Source organism: Tamandua tetradactyla, chromosome 15, assembly GCF_023851605.1.
Source record: "Tamandua tetradactyla isolate mTamTet1 chromosome 15, mTamTet1.pri, whole genome shotgun sequence".
In the NCBI taxonomy this organism is placed as follows: Eukaryota; Metazoa; Chordata; class Mammalia; order Pilosa; family Myrmecophagidae; genus Tamandua; species Tamandua tetradactyla.
The window spans coordinates 39,233,986-39,254,057 of record NC_135341.1 but is presented as its reverse complement, the minus strand read 5'-3'; the positions used below and the strand labels follow the sequence as shown (position 1 = coordinate 39,254,057).

Genomic DNA, 20,072 nt, shown 5'->3' with positions numbered 1-20,072 from the left:
ACACAGGTCAAAGAAGGAAATGGCCAAGGGAGGGAGCTGCTAGTGCTGGATCCTGGACTGGGTCAGACATGACTAGATGGATAGTGAGGGACAAGCAGGGGCTTTGACTTTGGTGATGGACTATGAGCAGCAGGGTTGTGCTTCTTGCTATGAGGGCTGGGGCTGGAGGAGAGAGGACAGTGAAGAGAGGATTCCTGTGGTAGACAAGTTTCTGAGTGAGCAAGTGCATCCTCTCCTGCATTTGTTGTCCCAGGGCCAGGCTCAGGAATGCCTCCTCGAAAAGTCGATGTTGGACAACAGGAAAAGCTTTCTGGTGGCCCGCATCAGCGCCCAGGTAGGGACCAGGTAGATAGATGGTGGCCCTTAATGGATGGAGGGCAGTTCTATGCTTACTCCTGACCCCGCTGATGGGACCCCCGTCCTGGCTCCCAGGTGGTGGACTACTACAAGGAGGCATGCCGGGCCTTGGAGAACCCCGACACTGCCTCATTGCTGGGTCGGATCCAGAAGGACTGGAAGAAACTGGTGCAGATGAAGATCTACTACTTTGCAGCTGTGGCCCATGTGAGTGCACCACGGCCTCTGGGCTGGGCTGCCCTAGTGCAGGAAACAAGTCATGGCATTTCTTCTTCTTTTCCAGCTGCACATGGGGAAGCAGGCTGAGGAGCAGCAGAAGTTTGGGGAGCAGGTGAGTGAGGTCTTAGGACTGGTTCCATCCTATCTTGTTAATGAGATCCTCATGTGGTCCCTTCCTTTACAGAATGGGGGAGGTGGTCTTTTCTTTGTGTCTTTCATCCCCACACCCCTGGGTTACTACCCTGCTGCGTGACTGGTGGGTTTTACTATGTTGTCCCATTTGTGTAGCCCCCATCCCTAGGACTCTGAGAAAGTGTGGTGGGCTCCCTCCCCACCTTCCTGCCCCCACCTCCGTATAGGTGACTGGTTGGAGATATAAGCCATAGAGTAGAGCAGGCTGTGACACTAACCTTGGTGCTTTTGGATGGGCTGTTGCCTGGCTGTCTCTTCACTGCTTGTCTTCTATGAGAACAGGCAGGGCTAGGTGGGGAGGCAGGAAGGAGTAGGGGGTCCGTGCAGGAAAGAACAAACCAGGCTTTGTCCAATGTAGGTTGCATACTTCCAGAGTGCCCTGGACAAGCTCAATGAAGCCATCAAGTTGGCCAAGGTAAAGTCGAGGAAGGTCCCGACTGCCTTCTCAGAGCCATCCTGGTGGGGGCCATGGGGATGTCCTGGCATTTGCCTTGGTTGGTGCTGAGCCCCCACCCCTTATCCCTACTCCATAGGGCCAGCCTGATACTGTGCAAGATGCACTTCGCTTCGCTATGGATGTCATTGGGGGAAAGTGAGTCTATGGGGCTGTGGGTGGCCCTGGTTTCCCTCGTTTTGAAGGGTCTCACTCTTCTGTGTTCTTGGCCATCAGTGCCAGAGAGCAGTGGCCCATATGGGAGGCTGGATCTTTATTTGCTGCTGAGTCCCAAAGATTTCCCACTCTCCTCACCTGCAGGTACAATTCTGCTAAGAAGGACAACGATTTCATCTACCATGAGTCTGTCCCAACTCTGGACACCCTTCAGCCTGTTAAAGGTCTGGGAGCTGAGGAGACGCTGAGGATTGGGGTTGGGAGTGAAGATAATGGGATAGAACAGAGGCACAGGCTCCAGGTCTCTGCATGGGCCTGAGTGCCACAATTCTTCCCCGTCCCAGGAGCCCCTTTGGTTAAGCCCTTGCCAGTGAATCCCACAGACCCAGCTGTTACAGGCCCTGACATCTTTGCCAAACTGGTACCCATGGCTGCCCATGAAGCCTCATCGCTGTATAGGTAGGTGGGAGGGCGTTGGGCCTGACCTTAGCACTGGTGGGGTTGGGGTGAGACACAGACCTCCAGCACCTGCTCTGCCACTTTTCCCTGCAGTGAGGAAAAGGCTAAGCTGCTTCGGGAGATGATGGCCAAGATTGAGGACAAGAATGAGGTCCTAGAGTGAGTGTCCTGGACTTGGGGTGGGTGGTATGGGGGGATATGCACCAGGATGGGGTCCCATTGCTGCCTGTGATGGGGAGAGGATGAGGGAAATATCAGCTAATGCAGAAGATTTCCTAACTCTCCTCTCCCACCCAGGCCTCATTGGGTGAGAAGTTAAAAGGTGAGAAGAATGTATCTTGTGGGAGGAGGTTTGTTCCTTCTGTCACATTTTTTTCAGCAGTGCTGTGGGCATGTTCTGTGGATCTAGACTAGGCCAGACCTAATGGTGGAGGTTAGGGATAGTGATTTGCCCACTGCAAGCTTTAGTGGTGGAAAGGCCATTTCTTCTTACACGGGGAGGAGTAGGGTCAGTGCCCAGTGTCCTCGTCCTCTTGCCATCCCCCCCCCCAGTCAGTTCATGGACTCGATGCAGCTGGACCCTGAAACAGTGGACAACCTTGACGTGTACAACCACATTCCACCCCAGCTTATGGAGAAGTGTGCAGCACTCAGTGTCCGGCCTGACACTGTCAGGAACCTTGTCCAGTCCATGCAAGGTGAGCAAGGGGTTAGAGCAGACAGTGAGGATAGAAGTGTGGAAGCTATTTGCTACGGCCTCCCACTTGAGGACCTGTCCTCCTGGGACCCATGTTCTCCCTGTGTCTCCTTTTCATAGAGGGTAGAGCTGTCCTCTCCTCACCCCCGTCACCTTGGATCATCTTACCTAACTGTGCTGTTTTCAGAGCTTAGTGATTGCTGAAGCTGGACACAAGCCCTTGACTGAGTGGGGATTTTTGTCCCTTGGGAAACAGTCTGGAGTGGGCACCTAGCCTGCCTGCCTTAGCCTCTCCCGCTGACATTCCCAGTGCTGTCAGGCGTGTTCACGGATGTGGAGGCCTCCTTGAAGGACATCAGGGACCTATTGGAGGAGGATGAGCTGCTTGACCAGAAGTTCCAGGAGGCAGTGGGCCAGGCTGGGGCCAGCCCAGCAGCCCCCAAGGCTGAGTTGGCAGAGGTGAGGCAAGAATGGGCCAAGTACATGGAGGTCCACGAGAAGGCCTCCTTCACCAACAGTGAGCTGCACCGTGCCATGAACCTGCACGTTGGCAACCTGCGCCTGCTCAGTGGGCCGCTGGACCAGGTCCGGGCTGCTCTGCCCACGCCAGCCCTCTCCTCAGGTGAGTCTGCCTTCCCCATGCAGAGAGATACAGAGCTGGGGGTTTCTCTGGCCTCACTGACCACTGCTGCCCCCCAGAGGACAAGGCTGTGCTGCAGAACCTGAAGCGCATCTTGACCAAGGTGCAGGAGATGCGGGACCAGCGCGTGTCCCTGGAGCAGCAGCTGCGGGAGCTTATCCAGAAGGATGACATTACTGCCTCGCTGGTGACTACGGACCACTCTGAGATGAAGGTGGGAGTAAGCAGGGAGGAGGGCTCTAGTGCTGGGCCCTACCCTTAACATGATGAAGCCCTGAGTTCTCCCCTGCCCCATTGTACTCCTTCAGAAGCTGTTTGAGGAGCAGTTGAAGAAGTACGACCAACTAAGGGTGTACCTGGAGCAGAACCTGGCTGCCCAGGACAACGTTCTAAGAGCACTGACAGAGGCTAATGTGCAGTATGCGGCCGTGCGGCGGGTGCTGAGCGAACTGGACCAAAAGTTAGTGTCTGGCCTTGCCCCTTGCCCAGAGTCCTGCCCAAAACCCTGCTGCACCTGCTCACCTCATGCTGGCCCTTCTGCCTCGTCAGGTGGAACTCCACGCTGCAGACCCTCGTGGCCTCCTATGAAGCCTATGAGGACCTGATGAAGAAGTCCCAAGAGGGCAAGGACTTCTATGCAGACCTGGAGAGCAAGGTGGCTGCTCTCCTGGAACGGGCTCAGTCTGCCTGCCAGGCCCGTGAGGCTGCCCGCCAACAGTTCCTGGACAGGTGGGTGTGGGCCCAGGTCGGTGTGTGGCTCTAGCCATGTCCTGGCTGGGCTGATGGGGGTCTGGCCCCACTTTTCCCTTGCCATGTCCCACAGGGAGCTAAAGAAGAAGCCACCACCACGGCCCACGGCCCCAAAGCCATTGCTGCCACGTAGGGAGGAGAGTGAGGCAGGGGAAACAGGAGACCCGCCCGAGGAGCTGCGGAGCCTGCCCCCTGACATGGTGGCTGGCCCCCGGCCACCTGACGCCTTCATGGGAACTGCTATCCCATTGCACTTCCCTCCCAGCCCCTTCCCCAGCTCTGCAAGTCCAGGACCCCACTATCTTTCAGGCACTTTTCCCCCCAGTACTTACTCAGGCTCCCCCCAGTTGTTGCATCCTGGGCCTCCCCAGGCCCCAGGGCACTCTGCAATGGCCATGGCACCTGGAACTGCCCTCTACTCAGCCCCTGTCTACACACCTGAATTGGGCCTTGTGCCCCGATCCTCCCCCCAGCACGGTGTGGTGAGTAGTCCCTATGTGGGGGTAGGGCCACCCCTGCCTGTTGCTGGTCTGCCCTCTGCCCCACCTTCCCAGTTCTCTGGCCCCGAGTTGGCCATGGGGGTCCGGTTAGCTACCACCACAGTAGATAGTGTCCAAACCCCCATTTCCAGCCACACAGCACCACGGCCACCCCCCACCCCTGTTCCTACTCAGCCCTGCTTTCCAGTGCTCCCACCGCAGCCACTGGCTGCACCCTATGCCTACCCTATAGGGACCAAGCAGTCCCTCCCAGCCCAGCACCACTTTCCTCCCAGGATCGCCACAGGTTTCCCAGCCCCGAGGGTTGGGCCCAGGCCCGGGCCCCAGCTCCAGCTCCAGCCCCAGCCCCAGCCCCAGCCCCAGCCCTCACGAGCTGTATTTGGGCCCCAGGCCCCCCAGCCTCCCCAGCCCCCACAGCCTCCCCAGCCCCCCCAGCAGCCCCTGCCACTCCAGCATCCACACCTCTTCCAACCCCAGGCCCCAGTCCCCCTCCCTTCCCAACCCCCTTTCCCCTTTGCCCCTCAGCCTAATGTCCTGGGGCAGCTGCCACCGTCACTGCACAACCCGCTTTACCCAGGGCCCTCCCAAGATCCTTTACCCCCCCATTCAGGAGCTCTGGCCTTCCCCAGCCCTGGGCCTCCCCAGCCTCCCCATCCCATCTTGGCATATGGTCCTACCCCTTCCCCCAGGCCCCTGGCCTCCCAAGTAACCCCTCTCTCCATTGGAGGCCCCCCGCCTGCCAGCCAGCCTGCCCCCACTCCCCACCTGGTGCCTTCACCTGCCCCATCACCAGGGCCTGGCTCGGCTCCTCCTCGGCCCCCTACTGCAGAGCCACCCCCCTGCCTGCGCCGAGGCTTTGCAGCGGCGGACCTGCTCTCCTCTAGCCCTGAGAGTCAGCATGGGGGCTCACAGCCTCCTGGGGGTGGGCAACCCCTTCTGCAGCCTACCAAGGTGGATGCAGCTGAGGGCCGTCGACCACAAGCCTTGCGGCTGATCGAGCAGGATCCCTATGAACGTCCTGAGAGGCTGCTGCAGTTGCAGCAGGAGCTGGAGGCCTTTCGGGGCCAGCTGGGGGACGCAGGGACTCTGGACGCTGTCTGGCGGGAGCTGCAAGATGCACAAGAACATGATGCCCGTGGCCGTTCCATCGCCATTGCCCGCTGCTACTCCCTGAAGAACCGGCATCAGGACATTATGCCCTATGACAGTAACCGTGTGGTGCTCCGCTCGGGCAAGGATGACTATATCAATGCCAGCCGTGTGGAGGGGCTCTCGCCATACTGTCCACCCTTGGTGGCCACCCAGGCCCCATTGCCTGGCACAGCTGCTGACTTCTGGCTTATGGTACACGAGCAAAAAGTGTCGGTTATTGTCATGCTGGTGTCTGAGGCTGAGATGGAGAAGGTGAGAGGCTGGGCAGTGTAGGGTGGTGGGACCAGAGGGACCCTGGCATACCAGCCCTAACTGGTGCTGTCTGTCCCTCAGCAAAAGGTGGCACGCTACTTCCCCACAGAGAGGGGCCAGCCCATGGTACATGGAGCCCTGAGCCTGGCCCTCAGCAGTGTCCGCACCACAGAGACCCATGTGGAACGTGTGCTGAGCCTGCAGTTCCGGGACCAGAGCCTCAAGCGTTCCCTTGTGCACCTTCACTTCCCCACTTGGCCTGAGTTGTGCGTCCACTGCCCCTGGTGGGGGGGGGGATGCGGTTGGGCCATCCACTGCTTGGTGCTGGGATGGTGGTAAGGGCCCTGTCCAGGCCTGGCTCACAGACCCTGCCTTGCCATGCAGAGGCCTGCCCGACAGCCCTGGCCACCTGCTGCGCTTCATCCAAGAGGTGCACGCGCATTATCTGCACCAGAGACCTCTGCATACACCCATTGTCGTGCACTGCAGGTAGGGAGTGGGCAGCTGCCTGAGGGTCCCCCAATGTTTTGCTTTTGGCCTAGCCTTACATCCCCTTCCTGTGACAGTTCTGGTGTGGGTCGCACGGGAGCCTTTGCACTGCTCTACGCAGCCGTGCAGGAGGTGGAGGCTGGAAATAGAATCCCTGAGCTGCCCCAGCTGGTGCGGCACATGCGGCAGCAGAGGAAACACATGCTGCAGGAGAAGGTGAGGCCCTCCAGGGGCTGGGGTATCTACCTCACCCTTTTGCCTTGGGGGGTGACAGGGCCTTGTCTAGCTGACCCAGCCAACTGTACCCCTGCAGCTGCACCTCAGGTTCTGCCATGAGGCAGTAGTACGACACGTGGAGCAGGTCCTGCAGCGCCACGGTGTGCCCCCTCCCTGCAAGCCCTTGGCAAGTACAAGCAATAGCCAGAAGGTAAGGAAGGAGATTGTGGGCACTGCTGGGCCAGCTGTGGCCTCATGTATCCCTCTCCTCACCCACTTCTGTCTTCTCAGATTCACCTGCCTCAGGACTCCCAAGACCTGGTCCTTGGTGGGGATGTGCCCATCAGCTCTATCCAGGCCACCATTGCCAAGCTTAGCATCCGGCCTCCTGGGGGCATGGATGGCTCAGCTGCCAGCCTGCTGGGCCCTGCAGAGTTCCCCACCCTGCCTCTAGCCAGTCTCACAGAATCTAACCAGCTCCCAGCCTCCTCCCCACCCCCCCCCTCCTTCACCCCTGCCTGAGGACCCCCAGCCTGAGGAGGAGCTGCCGGTGCCTGAAGCCCCCAGCCTCGGGCCTCCTTCTTCTTCTTTGGAGCTGCTGGCCTCCTTGACCCCTGAGGCCTTCTCCCTGGATAGCTCCTTGCGAGGAAAGCAGCGAATGAGCAAGCAGAACTTTCTGCAAGCCCATAATGGGCAGGGTCTGCGGGCTGCCCAGCCCACTGATGACCCCCTCAGCCTTCTGGATCCACTCTGGACCCTCAACAAGACCTAAATAGGCTTTTGCCCTCTGAGTCCTCACACTACATCATCTCCCATGCCTACCTGCCCAGCAGGGCCCCTCAGGGTGGGCATAGCCTCTAACCCCAATCCTGCTGCCTTCAGTCCTGGCCCAGCCTGCAACCCTGTGGGGTGGCGATACAGTGCAGGCCCTGGGTCAGGTTCTTCTCTGTGGGACCTGACATTTTTCAGCTCTTTGCTAATGAAATAGTAAACCAGCCTGTTCTGCGGCCACTGAGTCCATCCATTACTACAGGAAGGGCGCCTGAATACCAATACCAGTGCACCTTTAGCGAACTTATGTGTTGATGCAGATGGATGATGGTTGGTTGGTGAGTCCCAAGTTCTGTGACATTAGGGCCACCATTGTTTTCTTGCCCTCTGCTCTTCCTCCACCCTGCAGCTATCCATTACTTGTATACTTCCTGCCTGGATCAGCTCCAAGTAGGCATCTGACTTATACAGGGCTGATATCTATAAGTGAGGCAAGAGCTCTTCTAGAGGGAGAAGCAAATTGTTCACAATGCCCAGAACAGGAATGATTTACAAAAAAAAAAAAAGTTTATTACAGTCTTCCAGATGATGTTCGGCTCCTTCCCCTGAGTTTAGGTCCAGTGCATTGGCCCCCTCGGAGCACCCCTCACCTTCCTGGGCAGGGAGGTCCCTATGGGGCCTGGGGAAGAATCTCAACTGCTGCTGCCCTCAGTCCAGCTTCTCCAGCACAGAGGGCACGTACACCAGGCTGAGCTCACTGCCAAAGTTGCAGACAATAGCGGCATTGTCCAACACCAAGATCTGGCGGGCAGGTTGGGCCTCACTGTTCTTCCCCAGGTAGACTGTCTGCAACAGGTCACCGTAGTTTAGGTCCCAAAAGGAGACACAGCCCTGGCCGCCTGTCACCAGCAGGTTGTCTGAGATGACACCCAAGCTTGCACCACAGCCCAGGTCCTAGAGGCAAGGACATGGCAGGCTCAGTGTCTTGAGCTCTTCCATAAAACAGCTGAGAACCTTGCAGCCCCAACCTGCCTACCTGCTGAATGGAGTAGAGCTTGATGCTTGTGCTGCGGTCCCAGATGCTGATGACATCATCCAGGCCACTGCTGATAACACAGGTAGTGGTACAGGTGAGGGAAGTGACATCCCCACGGTGAGCAAACATGTGGCTGACCCGGCTTCCAGTCAGCACGTCCCACAGGCAGATGGCCCCATCTTGTCCTCCACTGGCCAGCACCATGGTCTGGGGGAACAGGTCAATGTGGTGACTAGGGAACAGCTCCCAGGAGTCACGAACAAAGGGTGAGAGCTTGGCCTGGTACCCCTCCCCCACCTTTGGTCCAGCAGGTCTCTAACCTGGTCAATGTACACAGTTGTGATGGCCCCTGAGTGGCCCTGCAGGGTGAAGAGGCAGCATGAGTCCTCCAGACGGAACACCTGGAACAGAGGTGGACATCAGGTTCCAGTGTCTGGGATTTTCCAAATTACACTTTGGCCAGGAAATGCCTTCCAGAGTTCCAAGACAAAGTCAACCTCTCCCCCTGACCAACCCAAAAAACTCCCCACCTCCTGCTATGACACTGAGACGGACAGAACTCACCCTCAGCGTGTGGTCTTGGCTTCCAGTCACAAGGCGCCCGGCAGCAGCCTTCAGGGCTGTGATGGGTTTTTGGTGTGCACAGGGGACTGTGTGGGTCAGGCGACAGGTCACTGTGTCGCCACTGCTATACATGGGAGATGCAGGGGCAGTGCCCCGCCCTGGGGTCCCTGGGAACAAGAGACCAAGTCAGTGGCAGGCATCCCCCATATTATACCAACCACGTGGAAATGTGCCCACCCTAAGCTCTCTGACCTCTGAACTGCAGGGGGCTGAGAGCAGTGTGGGTCTCCAAGGAAAAGAAATCTAGGCAACCGTTGAGCCGGGCAGCCACAATCCTAAAAGAGAAGAGCAGCTGTCAGGGCAGCTCTCCCTCAGAGTTCCCAGCCTCAGGGTGGGGCATGGGGGCACATGATAGAGCCAGTGAGGTTCAGGAAGGGATAAGAGGGACCATAGTCAAAGGGAAAGCACAAGACACTGGGAAACAAACGAGCCAGGGAACCCAAGATGCAATCCTAATTGTCAATCACCCCGTGCTTCATCTTTGCCTGTTGAAGGGGATAACCACTCACCTTGCAAGGTGGTTGTGAGGATAAAATGAGCTAATGCTGATAAAGAAGTAACTGGTTAGCATTAGTGCAAGGTTTGTAAATTTTAAATACATGGAAAGAGCTCCTCAGTACAGCCTTGGAGTTGGCTTTTGGAGAGGGACCAATGCCTGGGGCAGGGCTATGATTCAAGGCTTCAGGAGGTTTTGCCGTCACCATCAGGTATCTTCCAAGACATCGCAAAAAGGAAGCTTGGACCCAAACACCCACTCCATTTCTTCCACAAAGAAGTAAAAATTTCTTGGCTGCCCAAGAATTGACAGGCAGGGGTTGGGGATCTTAGTCCAATGGCCCCACAGCCTCAAAGTGGGTAGAGTTCAAAATCTTACTTCAGCAAAAGGCAGTGTAAGCCGATGGCCTCTGCCCATGAATTTAAAGGGCCCACAACAATTCTGGGGAGGCTACAGTATAGGGGAAGGAAGGAGGGAAACCCCAGATACCAGAAATCTTGGTGTCCTTGAAGCCAAAAATCAGGGGAAAACCTGATGAGCTTGGCCAGGCTGGAGGATAGGGCGTCAGCCAGGGCCTGTGCAAGAATCTCGGCGGTGGTTCTGCATTTAGCAGAAACAGAAATAGCTAAGGGTGAGAGGAACACCCCCAACCAGGCAGGTGAAGACTTTTCAGGAGAAGGCACCTGGTCAGGGGTAGAGACCTGGGTTCATCAGCACAGAGGTGGGAGCCGAAGCCTAGGATCCTTAAGATCCCCCAGGAAGTGTGTGCAGATGGAGCCCTGGCAACATCCACAGACAAAAAAGCATGCTGAGGGGCAGCCACAGGAGGAACGGGGGAGAACAGAATAACATCCATCTAGCAACCAAAAGAAAGAAAAGTTTTAACAAGAAGGCTCTTCTGAAAATGCGTTTTCTGTAAATGAGAATGCAGCCAAGAAACCTGGAAGAGTCAGTAGTGAAAGGCTAATAAGTACACACGTGCCAGGTTCTAATCTAAGTAAGTGCTTCACACCTGTTAACTCATTTGGCTGTCACCTGTCAGGTGGACTGTTGCCCCTTGTTCACAGGCACAGGACCGGACACCAAGAAGTCAGTGCCCAGGGCAATATACCAGGGAAGGAGAGCCAGGACAAACTCAAAGGGTGTGGTCTAGCCACAACAGACTGGGAATACCTGCAGGCAACCTGGCGTTCTCACCTTTTGTCCAGAAAGATGAGGGCAGTGATGCCCGAGGAGACCTCCTCACTGCTGCAGCGTAACACACCCTCGATGGCGTCCCACACCTGCAAGCCCTGATGCTGTGAACACCTGCCTACCTGTCCCAGAGGTGCACAGCCCCCACTCCCACCCCCGCCGCCTCCCCTGCCTCCTCCAACCCCTCTGCCCACCTCCAGGCGACCACTGCTCCGCCCCACCACAATGAGGTTGCCCTGCAGCTCCAGACTCCAGATGGAGCCATCTGCGCTGGGGGCCCAGGTGAAGAAAGGAGAGCCCTTCTCTGGAGGAGGGCCCCTCTCGTCCTCAGGGCCCTGGAGTGGTGCAGGCCCAGGGGAGGGTGGGCGTAGGGCTGGCCTGTGGACAGGAGCCAGCCCCTCCTCCTGGTACACCTGCTGTACCAGATGGCTGAAGTCATAGCCTGGGGAATCCCGAGTACGACCACAGCTGGCCCGGTGCCGAGGCTCCGGCTGCACCAACTCCGAGGCCTGGAGCCGAGGCTGCTCAGAGAAGTTGGTGTCAATGAGGCAGGTGAGGTCTGGCTGGTCCCGGAAGAGGGAAAGTGATGGAAGGCCACAGCGGCGGTGCTGCAATGGAGGGCTATCCCCAGGCTCCTCTGGACCTCCCTTCCCACCATCTGACAGACTTTCCCAGCTCTCCTGAGCCTCAAACATGCCACCAACGCCTCCGCTGTCCTGGTGCCTGCAGGTGGGACCAGAAGGATGGGGTGAGATACAATGGAAGCATGGCAGGGGTGGAGGTGGGGGGAATGAGAGGGAGGGGTGGCCACTCCTACCCTGGGTGCGGGATGCATGTGAGGCAGTCCCCAGTCTGCGCATCCCACACGCGAACATGCCCTGCCAGGCAACAGCTCACCAACAGCATGCCATCACTGGCCAGACACTCAATGTCCTGCAGGAGGGTACCGTATTGATGGGGGCCTGGGCACCTGGCACCACCCCACTGTGTGCTGCCACCACCCTGCTCACCATTAGGTGCCCCCGTAGCACCAGGGGCACGATCTCTGTCTCAGGCGGTGCATAGCCGTAGTCATCACAGGGTAGCTCCCCACGCCTCCGCCGGCCGGGCCCACCACCAGGATGTCCGTAGTTGCGTGGGCAGAGCACGCGGTAGAGGCAGAGCAGCAGCAGCACAAGGATAATACCTGCTGCCAGGCCGAGTGCCGCCACCCTGAGCCGGGTGGACAGGGGCAGTGAGGTGCGCCCAGGCCCTGCCCACCGCCTGTCCCCTCCCCTCAGCCAGCCTTACTTGTAAAGGGTGACATCTCCGTGGGCCTGTGCCCTGCCTGGCCCCTCGGGGCCAGCTTCCCAGTGCGCATGAGGAGCAGGGCCTGGGTTCAGGCCCGGCGGGGGCCAGGCATTACGGCCATCCTGTGGGTGCCGCCCCTCCAGGGCTTCCCTCGGGTTCAAGCGAAGGGTGACAGGGATGACAGGCAGCAAGCTGATGTACCTGGTTCCGGGCAGCAGACAGGCCTCAGCAGGGACATGTCTCTCCTGCAGCAGTCCCGCTTCCCTACCAACCCAAGTGCTCTCCCTATTCTCCACAAAGGACTCAGCTCAGCCTGCAAGACTCCAAGTCCATCCCCTGGGGAAATCTTCTCAGCCTAGGAGGTAGGGACAGAGTTTGGTGTCTCCCAGGCCCAGCTGTAGCTTCCCAACCTTGCTCTATTGCAGGTGCCAGGCACTGAGCAGCCATCATCACCATGGAGGCTGAGATCTGCCTCACCCCCTTCCTGGCACAAGATGGGTGGCAATGAGTGAGTGCTCCCTAAGAGCAAGGACCCAGGGCCATTCTATTGGGTTATGACTGTTTGGAGCACCAGCTGCCACCAGTATGGAGCTGTTTTAAATTATTTGAAAGAAAATGCAGAATTAAAACCCATGGGTCTCCTACAGCAACCTGAATGGGAAGAGGTTTTACTATGGATAGGGAGCTAAGTAGGGAGGTGTCAGTTGGCATAGCCAACTCACCTCTTAGCCAGTGTGATGTTGTAGTAGCTGAAGAGTGTTGGCCAATGGCGGAAGGACAATTTCCTCCAAAGTTCCTCGTCTTCAGGCCCCCAGGTTACCTCTGGAACTGGGCTGACATGAACACCTTCTGCGAGACCCCCGGGCTCAGGTGGCTCTTCTGGCAATGTCTGGTTCTCAGCAGGCTTAGGGGTGTCAGGTGGGAAGATGGAGAAGGCAGGGTCTGGATGGCCGGCAGGCAGCACACCACTGGGCACAGGCATGGGAGCCAGGGCACCTTCACCCAGTGGGCTCTGTTCTGTCACCTGGGCGGCCAGGTAGGTGCGTAGCCCTGCCGGGTCTGTGTATACCAGGATGCCAATCCAGACAACGGTGCCAGCCTGTAGTGAGCATCGGGTGCTCAGTGGAGCCCCAGGAAGCAACAGGCAGCCCCAACCCCAGCAGCCTTGGCCCTCAGGTCTGTAAGAGTAGGGAGAGGACACAGACCCCAATCTGTCCTCTAATTTGGTCACCCTGAGCTCCCTCCGTGACCTGTGGCCAAAGGCCATCAGAAGGTCCTGGTTCCCTTTCCATGGTCAGGGCTAGGAAATACACTGGAGCATTTTAGGTTTGACAAAGAACTTCTCTACCCCCAAACCAGGCCTCAGCTGGGGCCAGAAAGCTGCACCCTTCTCGTGGTCAGAGTGGCCAGTGGGACATCTGCCTGACCTGTTTCAGAGATGCCTAGGAGTACTGGTCCTCAGAAGGCCTCAGCCCTGCCCAGCTCTCACTGGGGAAGGCACTGGCAGGCAGCAGCCAGCCCTGCAACTCCCCTCCACTCAGCCCAGCCGGTGAATTCTTACAGCCTCTTCTAAAGCCTGTTATGACTACACAGCAGCTGATGAACTTGGTCCCAGGGAAACATAGTGGCCAGGAGGTGGGCCTACCCCAGAGTGCCCTGTGGCTCAGGTTCTTGCCTGGGTCAGCCCTGAGCACTCTGGGGAGACTATGGCTCCTCTGCCTGAGGATCCTAAGGCTGCTCTTCCCTAAGACAGACGCATCTCCTTGGAAGCCAACAGGGTCTGGCCAGGGAGGGGGTGGACTACTTCCCAAGGCCAGACTTCAAGGGACCACCAGGGACAAGGAGCACCTTTTCCCTCCAGAGCAAAATGCATCACCTAGAGGCAATCTGAGCACTGGGCCTCTGAGGGAGAGCTGGACAGGCAGGGGTGGCAGGTACCATGATGAGGCGCTGCGCCAGGCGGGTACGGGCCAGGAAGTAGATGACACGCAGCCTCTTGGGAAGCCGCAGGTTTCGGAAGGAGGATGGTTGCAGCGTGATGGTGTGGGGCATAGACGGCCGCATAGCCAGTTGCCGCTCATAGCGTGCTGGCCGCCCCACTGACTTGACTGGGGGCAGGCAGGCCTCAGGGGGCAGCCGCTTGTTCAGGTCTGCTAGCTGTAAAGGAACAGTGGTCAGGGCTGGGTGGGACAGGCTGTCCAGCACTGCCCACATGGGGTCACTGTCTTGCCTGAGATCTGTACCTCTCTCACCCAGAGGCTCCCTGTACATAGCCAGGGCTGAGGAGGAGTGTGGGTGGGGCAGGGCTCACTCCTACCTCCATCCGTCGAATGTCAATGGACAGGACGGTGGTAAAAAATAGCATCTGAAGGAAGAAGTCAGACACCAAGCCCACAACGGCAAAGAGACAGAACTCCTAGAATTAGAGCAGATGGAGGGGGTGCTGTGACCTCATGATACAGAACCCCAGAGAAGCAGCTCCCTACCTACAGGGAACCTCAGAGATTGTTGGGGGGGGGGGGGGGCAGGCAGAGAACAACTGAAACAAAGGACAAAGATGTTGGTAGCTCTCCTGAATCTGGGAGTGGCCAAGGAGGTGCAGTGGCAGTGGACTACTCCATGCCCACCAGGGGATGGCAGAGAGGGCTGAAGGGTAGGTGGCTCTCCCTGACAGGGTCAAAGGCCTCTTCTGGCTCAACCAGGAGCTCAGAATTATAACCCTGCCAGGGCTTACTGAGTCCTTCCGACCCCAGCACACACTGCATCCTAACAAACACCTGGCTGGGCAGAAGGGGTACACCCCACCTAGGGCTGCACAGCCAGGGAATCCAGCAATTGGCTCCATGTTCCCACAGGCTCCAGGCTGGCCTTGGAGGCTTACCTGGATGGCAGGTACAAGGGTGAAATAGCCAATGAGGATGATGCCCAGCTCTGTGGCCATGTTCTTCATGATAGACCAGCTTTCACTGCTTAGACCTGCAGAGGATGACAATGGGCCTGGAGGGCCAGCCCAGCACTTCCTCGCCACACACGAGGATATGTCTGCACATAACTATATGGCCCTTAGTAGGGCAGAGGCATGGGGAGGGCCCTCCAAAGCAGCCATTCCATCAAAGGGCCCCAACCCTCAAACCCTGCCCATATCCTGGCTCCAGGGTGTTGCAATTAGAGCTGCACAGCTGCTGCAGGAACAAAGGACATTTGAGGCTTACAGGTCACAGGGGAGAACTCTGAACTATCAGAAGAAGGGAAAAGCAGGGTGCTGAGACATGCAAGCCCAGGAGTGCTACCTACTGTAACCACCTCCAACCTACACACGATGTCCTCATCTGGTCTTGAGTGTGCCCCTGCCACATGGCAGAATGGCAGAAGAGCTGGCTGCATTCTTCCTGAAGCTCTTCCCAGGGAAGCCCCTGTGCCCCACACTGTCATACTGTCCCTGTGTGCTGCTCTGAGCTCCTATGCGTAGGGGTCATTTCCCTTCATCTCATAACACCACGTCTGGTGCAGGGCCTAGGCTTATCACAGAGGCTCACAAAGATGTACTGAATGAATGAATAGCCTGCCTTCAGCCCCACATCTCTCAGACATTGGGTTAGGAGGTGGCTCAAGAGTCCAAACTCCAGGGCTGAGCACTGTCTTTTATTGTTTTCCCCAGAACTCTAACAGTCCTAACAGAGCGGCCAGAGAGGCTTTTATGGTAGCTCTGGAGGCAGCATCTCTGAAGTGACCAGCTTCAGGGTTCTGGGCCAGTGTAGTAGAAGGACACAGGAAAACACCAGACTCCTACCTGGATGAACACCACCTCCAAACATGACCCTGCTGCATAGTCTGGTTTTTTTTTTTATTGACCCATGAAACAGGACAAAGTCCAGTTCTGCCACCCCACAGTTCCTCAGGGAAGGTGCCAACCAGATGCCAGGGCCTGACCTACTGTGGGTCATGCTAGAGGCCAAAACAAAGGATGTTTATGGGGCTCTCTATTTCCTCAGGGAACACAGCAGCAAGAGGAAGTACAGGCACGTGATCCCCCCTCCCCCCGCCCCAAGTTACCTTGAGCAATCCGTAGCTTCACCTCGAGGTCCACTGGGGTTGAGACCACTGACTTGGTGAGCACCAGCACGTTTTCTAACCCAATAACCACCACAAGGTAGGGAAAAATCTCACTGGGGACAAAGAGGTTGAGAGACAGTGTTGTGGAGTGTTCTTAACACAGGGCTGCTTCTCAACAGGCTTGAACCCCGTAGGAGGCCATGGAGTTTCTAGCCTGCAGTGGAGGCTGCTAAGCTCCTCCCATAAGCACAGGTCAGAAAACCCACTTTTCTCATCCTCCCCTGATAGGGTCTCAGCCCACCTGGCTCCAAACCTACAGGTGGGGCTGTGAAACCTATTAAGGGGTTGTCAACAATTCCCATTCTCCAGCCAGGAAGCACAGTGGGAGAAAGGCCGAGCTGCCCAGCGGCCAGACCACAGCTTTCCCAGCTCTTCCTTCACCAGAGTCTGTCAGCCAAAAGAAATGGCCATTGTCAAGACTCCACACCATCAACCCAAGACCAAGCCATCATGACTGAATAGAAGGGAATACAACCAGCTTAAACCCTTACCTTTGTCAGGAAGCTGTGTTTGGGGAAGAGCAATTGTTCTTAAACAAAACTCTACTAGCTATCCTAGGCCACAGTCTTACTGTTAGTAACAGACTCGGAGAGGTCTATGTGGAAGGAATGCTAGTCAAATTATACCACGCTATGAGCTCTGCTTGGGAGATGATGACACTGAGGGCCCTTAGGAGGGTATGCCAGGAAGCTGCAGGCTGGGGTGTTTGACATCATCATATTCAGGAAAGAAAACAGATGTTACAGATACAAGGAGAATAACAGAAACAACACAAAATTGCTTTTCTTGCAACCAGCCTGGCAAAACAAAGTGGCAGACAAGCCAACTGGTTAGTAACCATAATACACAGGAGGGGCCTCGCCAGAGCCGAGGGACCAAAGCCTGAGCACGAGCCCAGGAAGGGCTTCCAGACTAAGATTCAGAGAGAAACAGCAAGGGGAAAGTAAACATCAGTGAGAAAGCCCTAATGATGGAGTTCCTATCTTTTAAAAAGCATCCCCTAAAATGATCTACTTTATTAGGCATTTAAATGTTTTAATAGTAAAAAAGAAAAAAACATACCCCTCTATATGCATCTGTAGCTTAAGCCATCAAGAAGCAGTGTGCATGTTTTGTCAAGATGACTGCATAATGATATAGCTTTCACAATGTGACTGTGTGATTGTGAAAACTTTGAGTCTGATGTTCCTTTTATCTACGGTATGGACAGATGAGTAAAAAGAGCCATAGAGCCCTCGCAGCCAGAGTTCTTTGGAGATGAAGAAGGAAAATGTCCCCAGGGGAGCTTCTTGAAACAAGCTAGGAGGGAAAGCTAGCAGACGTTGCCACGTGTGCCATGTGCCTTTCCAACTGAGGGAGAAACCCTGAACATCATCGGCCTTCTTGAACCAAAGTATCTCTCCCTAGATGCCTCAGATTGGACATTTCTATAGCCTTGCTTTAGATGGGACATTTTCACGGCCTTAGAACTGTGGACTTGCAAGTTAATAAATTCCCCTTTTAAAAGCCAAAAAAAAAAAAAACCCCAAAATTACAAAGAAATGAAGAAGTAGTGTATATATGTACATGTATCTATATTATACAAACACCTACACACACACATCCCTATACATACACACATATGTAAATGCATACCTATAACCACACATTTTTACACACACTTGTATAAATACATAACCCATATATACACACAGTCATATATTATGTACATATACATGCATATATATGAATACAAGCTAGGTAACTTAAAGAGGATAAAATGTACCTCTTAAATGTAAAAATAATAAATGAAGACATAGAGCGATGGTGAGTGTTTAGTCCAGGGCAGATGGGGTGTCTATACATGACAGGCCATCTGGCCATCTGGCCTACCCTGTGGCCCAGTGGAGCCTGTTGGGGACTTACCCGCCATTGAGTGTGGGTGTCAGGCCAAAGAGGGTGCAGAGGCCCACAGACATGAGGAGCGAACTGAGTACTGTGACCACAGCGGCCAGGGCCAGCCCCCACTTGGACTTGACCATGTCGATCTTGCCTGGAGGTCAGAAAGGTTACATCAGGGCAGCACCTCCCCTAGTCACGCACACAGGCCCTTCCAAACTGAGCTATTGGGCAGCAGTGTGCCTTGCGATCAAGAAACGGAAGATTCCTGTTTTAACCAAAAGAGAGGGACGGGCATGTATACTTCCTAGTCTCAGGACATGGTATACCTCAACTCAGGAAGAGGCTTTTCCTGAGAAGCTAGAGGAGCCATGTACCTACCCAAGCTTGATACCCCTGAGACATCTCTGCCCCAAGCCACCTCCAGAGGCAGGGAAGTAAGTGGTCTGGAACTGCCTGTTAAGCTTGAAGAAAGCCCCCAGTTTCACCACCATGGACCTACGCGTGGAGAAATAGATGTAGGCAAACAGGATGATGTAGGTGGTCACGAGGGGGATGAGTTCAGCGATGCCAATCTCCTCTTTGAAGTGCACATGGACCAGGTTCTCCGCCCGAAGGCTGCAGTTGGGACTGGGGTGCAGGAGCATCAGTCGGGCACGCAGGCTGCCCAAGAACCTGGTCATGGAGTGAGGGTGGGTAGACAGAGTGTCCCTCTTGGTCCAGAGAACACAGACAATCCCTGGAAAGAGGAGCCATCAGGGCCCCCACCTCTCCTGTGTTGTGAGGCACATCTCTATGGCCTTTAGGGGTATTGGAAAAATCACAAGGTTGGCGAAGTTGTTTTTGCCCGGAGCTCCCCGTGTTCTATTCTCAGCACCCTTTAGCTGACTTCTTAAAGCACTCTTTACTACCAAAGGCCCCGGAGACCCCACCAGAGGAAGCTCAAGTGCCTTTGTCAATCCCTGGGGAGCTGCTACGCTCTGTGGGAAGGACTCTAAGGCCACAAGGGGCTCAGTGGTCACCAGCTTGGATGTCCTAAGTCAGGGCAGAAGGTTGAATTTACCAGCCCTGCCTTAAGTCCCTTATGTTAACCAACTGTCAGGCCATCGCCACTTAAATCTGAATGGATAGCGTCCTTCAGTGTAAAGGATACAAACATTTAAACAGGAACTCTTCAAGTTCCCAGGGGACACTTTGAAACTATAACCAGAACAGTGGTTACTCAAAGCCCCATGTCACTCCACAGGCCCGTTAGGAACCCGGAGTCTGACGGTCTTACTTGGCATGGTAGTGCTGGAAGACGAGGGTAATGGTGTACGAGACCATCCTCTTCCTGGTGTAGAGGCTCACCCCGCTGTACTTCCCAGGAACACCAAATAGCAGGTCTGCAGACAGAATACAACAAAAAAGACCAGCAGATACTAATAAAAAAACAGCAGCCACTGCAGAGCCACCAAGGATCCTAAGTCACTCCCTATCCCCACCCTCAGAAAAAAGGGACAGTTCCTGATCTGCCTGAGGCACCCATTAAAGCAAAAGATGGTGACCAATAGGGGAACCTGCTCTAAGGATATACCCTTGAGTGTTGCTGAGGTCTGCAGGGTTTTGGGCTCGTGCTGGTGGATGGTCCCGATGATGTCAGGATCAGCATGGAAGCGTTCCCAGTCATTCTGCCAGAAGTTTCCAGGGGACAGCAAAAGGCATCCATGCTCGGGGAGCAGGTTCTGGAACTTCCTGAGGCCTGGCAGCAGGTCAGTCACCTGCAGGCACACCTCCTCCAGGCTCCTGGTCCCAGAGCTGTGTAGGAGACAGGATGAGGCCTATCATAGTGAAAGGGACTCTTGGTCATCAGGTTCCTAGAAGCCCCATATTCAGCTCTCTCACATCTCCAAAGAGCCTGAAGATTAGGGAAGCAGGGGAAAATTCTTTCAGGCAGTCAACAACCAAATCATTTGGCTGCCTGACCTTCAAAGTGCATCTGGAGCCCAAAAGCCTGCTCTCCTCTGAGGAGAGGCGAGTGTGGGTATTATGGGACCATGCATACCCCCACCCAAACAAACACCTTGGCCAATTCAGTGGGCATGAGGGCACAGGGTGGAAATTATGGGACTCAGTTAGTGTGTCAAAACAGCAGTCA

The 20,072-nt window shown here is 55.8% G+C and overlaps 2 protein-coding genes across 8 annotated transcripts in view; one reads left to right on the top strand and one right to left on the bottom strand.

Moving 5' to 3' along the window:
* The window catches only part of PTPN23 (protein tyrosine phosphatase non-receptor type 23), a 54,730-nt gene extending 42,865 nt beyond the window's left edge, over positions 1–11,865 (top strand). Inside the window, 20 exon segments of the mRNA XM_077129480.1 lie at positions 254–334; positions 433–564; positions 641–688; positions 1,127–1,183; positions 1,302–1,360; positions 1,523–1,602; positions 1,723–1,837; positions 1,931–1,996; positions 2,390–2,535; positions 2,845–3,156; positions 3,234–3,388; positions 3,483–3,634; positions 3,724–3,903; positions 3,998–5,828; positions 5,910–6,094; positions 6,213–6,317; positions 6,395–6,533; positions 6,631–6,744; positions 6,825–7,040; positions 7,042–11,865. Coding sequence (XP_076985595.1) covers positions 254–334; positions 433–564; positions 641–688; positions 1,127–1,183; positions 1,302–1,360; positions 1,523–1,602; positions 1,723–1,837; positions 1,931–1,996; positions 2,390–2,535; positions 2,845–3,156; positions 3,234–3,388; positions 3,483–3,634; positions 3,724–3,903; positions 3,998–5,828; positions 5,910–6,094; positions 6,213–6,317; positions 6,395–6,533; positions 6,631–6,744; positions 6,825–7,040; positions 7,042–7,305 — 4,437 coding nt within the window. The 3' untranslated portion in view covers positions 7,306–11,865.
* Positions 7,850–20,072, bottom strand: part of SCAP (SREBF chaperone) — a 94,575-nt gene continuing 82,352 nt past the window's right edge. For 5 of the 7 annotated variants that reach the window (XM_077129481.1, XM_077129482.1, XM_077129486.1 and 2 more), the window contains 19 exons: positions 19,512–19,732; positions 19,215–19,320; positions 18,438–18,610; positions 17,963–18,089; positions 15,998–16,110; positions 14,826–14,920; positions 14,262–14,360; positions 13,883–14,101; positions 12,667–13,043; positions 11,945–12,145; positions 11,665–11,866; positions 11,472–11,587; positions 10,849–11,377; positions 10,658–10,743; positions 9,157–9,239; positions 8,905–9,071; positions 8,661–8,741; positions 8,341–8,547; positions 7,850–8,258 (listed from right to left, as the gene is read on the bottom strand). In XM_077129481.1, coding sequence (XP_076985596.1) covers positions 8,013–8,258; positions 8,341–8,547; positions 8,661–8,741; positions 8,905–9,071; positions 9,157–9,239; positions 10,658–10,743; positions 10,849–11,377; positions 11,472–11,587; positions 11,665–11,866; positions 11,945–12,145; positions 12,667–13,043; positions 13,883–14,101; positions 14,262–14,360; positions 14,826–14,920; positions 15,998–16,110; positions 17,963–18,089; positions 18,438–18,610; positions 19,215–19,320; positions 19,512–19,732 — 3,448 coding nt within the window. In that variant the 3' untranslated portion in view covers positions 7,850–8,012. The remainder of the gene's footprint in view (positions 8,259–8,340; positions 8,548–8,660; positions 8,742–8,904; positions 9,072–9,156; positions 9,240–10,657; positions 10,744–10,848; positions 11,378–11,471; positions 11,588–11,664; positions 11,867–11,944; positions 12,146–12,666; positions 13,044–13,882; positions 14,102–14,261; positions 14,361–14,825; positions 14,921–15,997; positions 16,111–17,962; positions 18,090–18,437; positions 18,611–19,214; positions 19,321–19,511; positions 19,733–20,072) is intronic. The other 2 variants (XM_077129485.1, XM_077129488.1) reach the window with 2 other exon arrangements.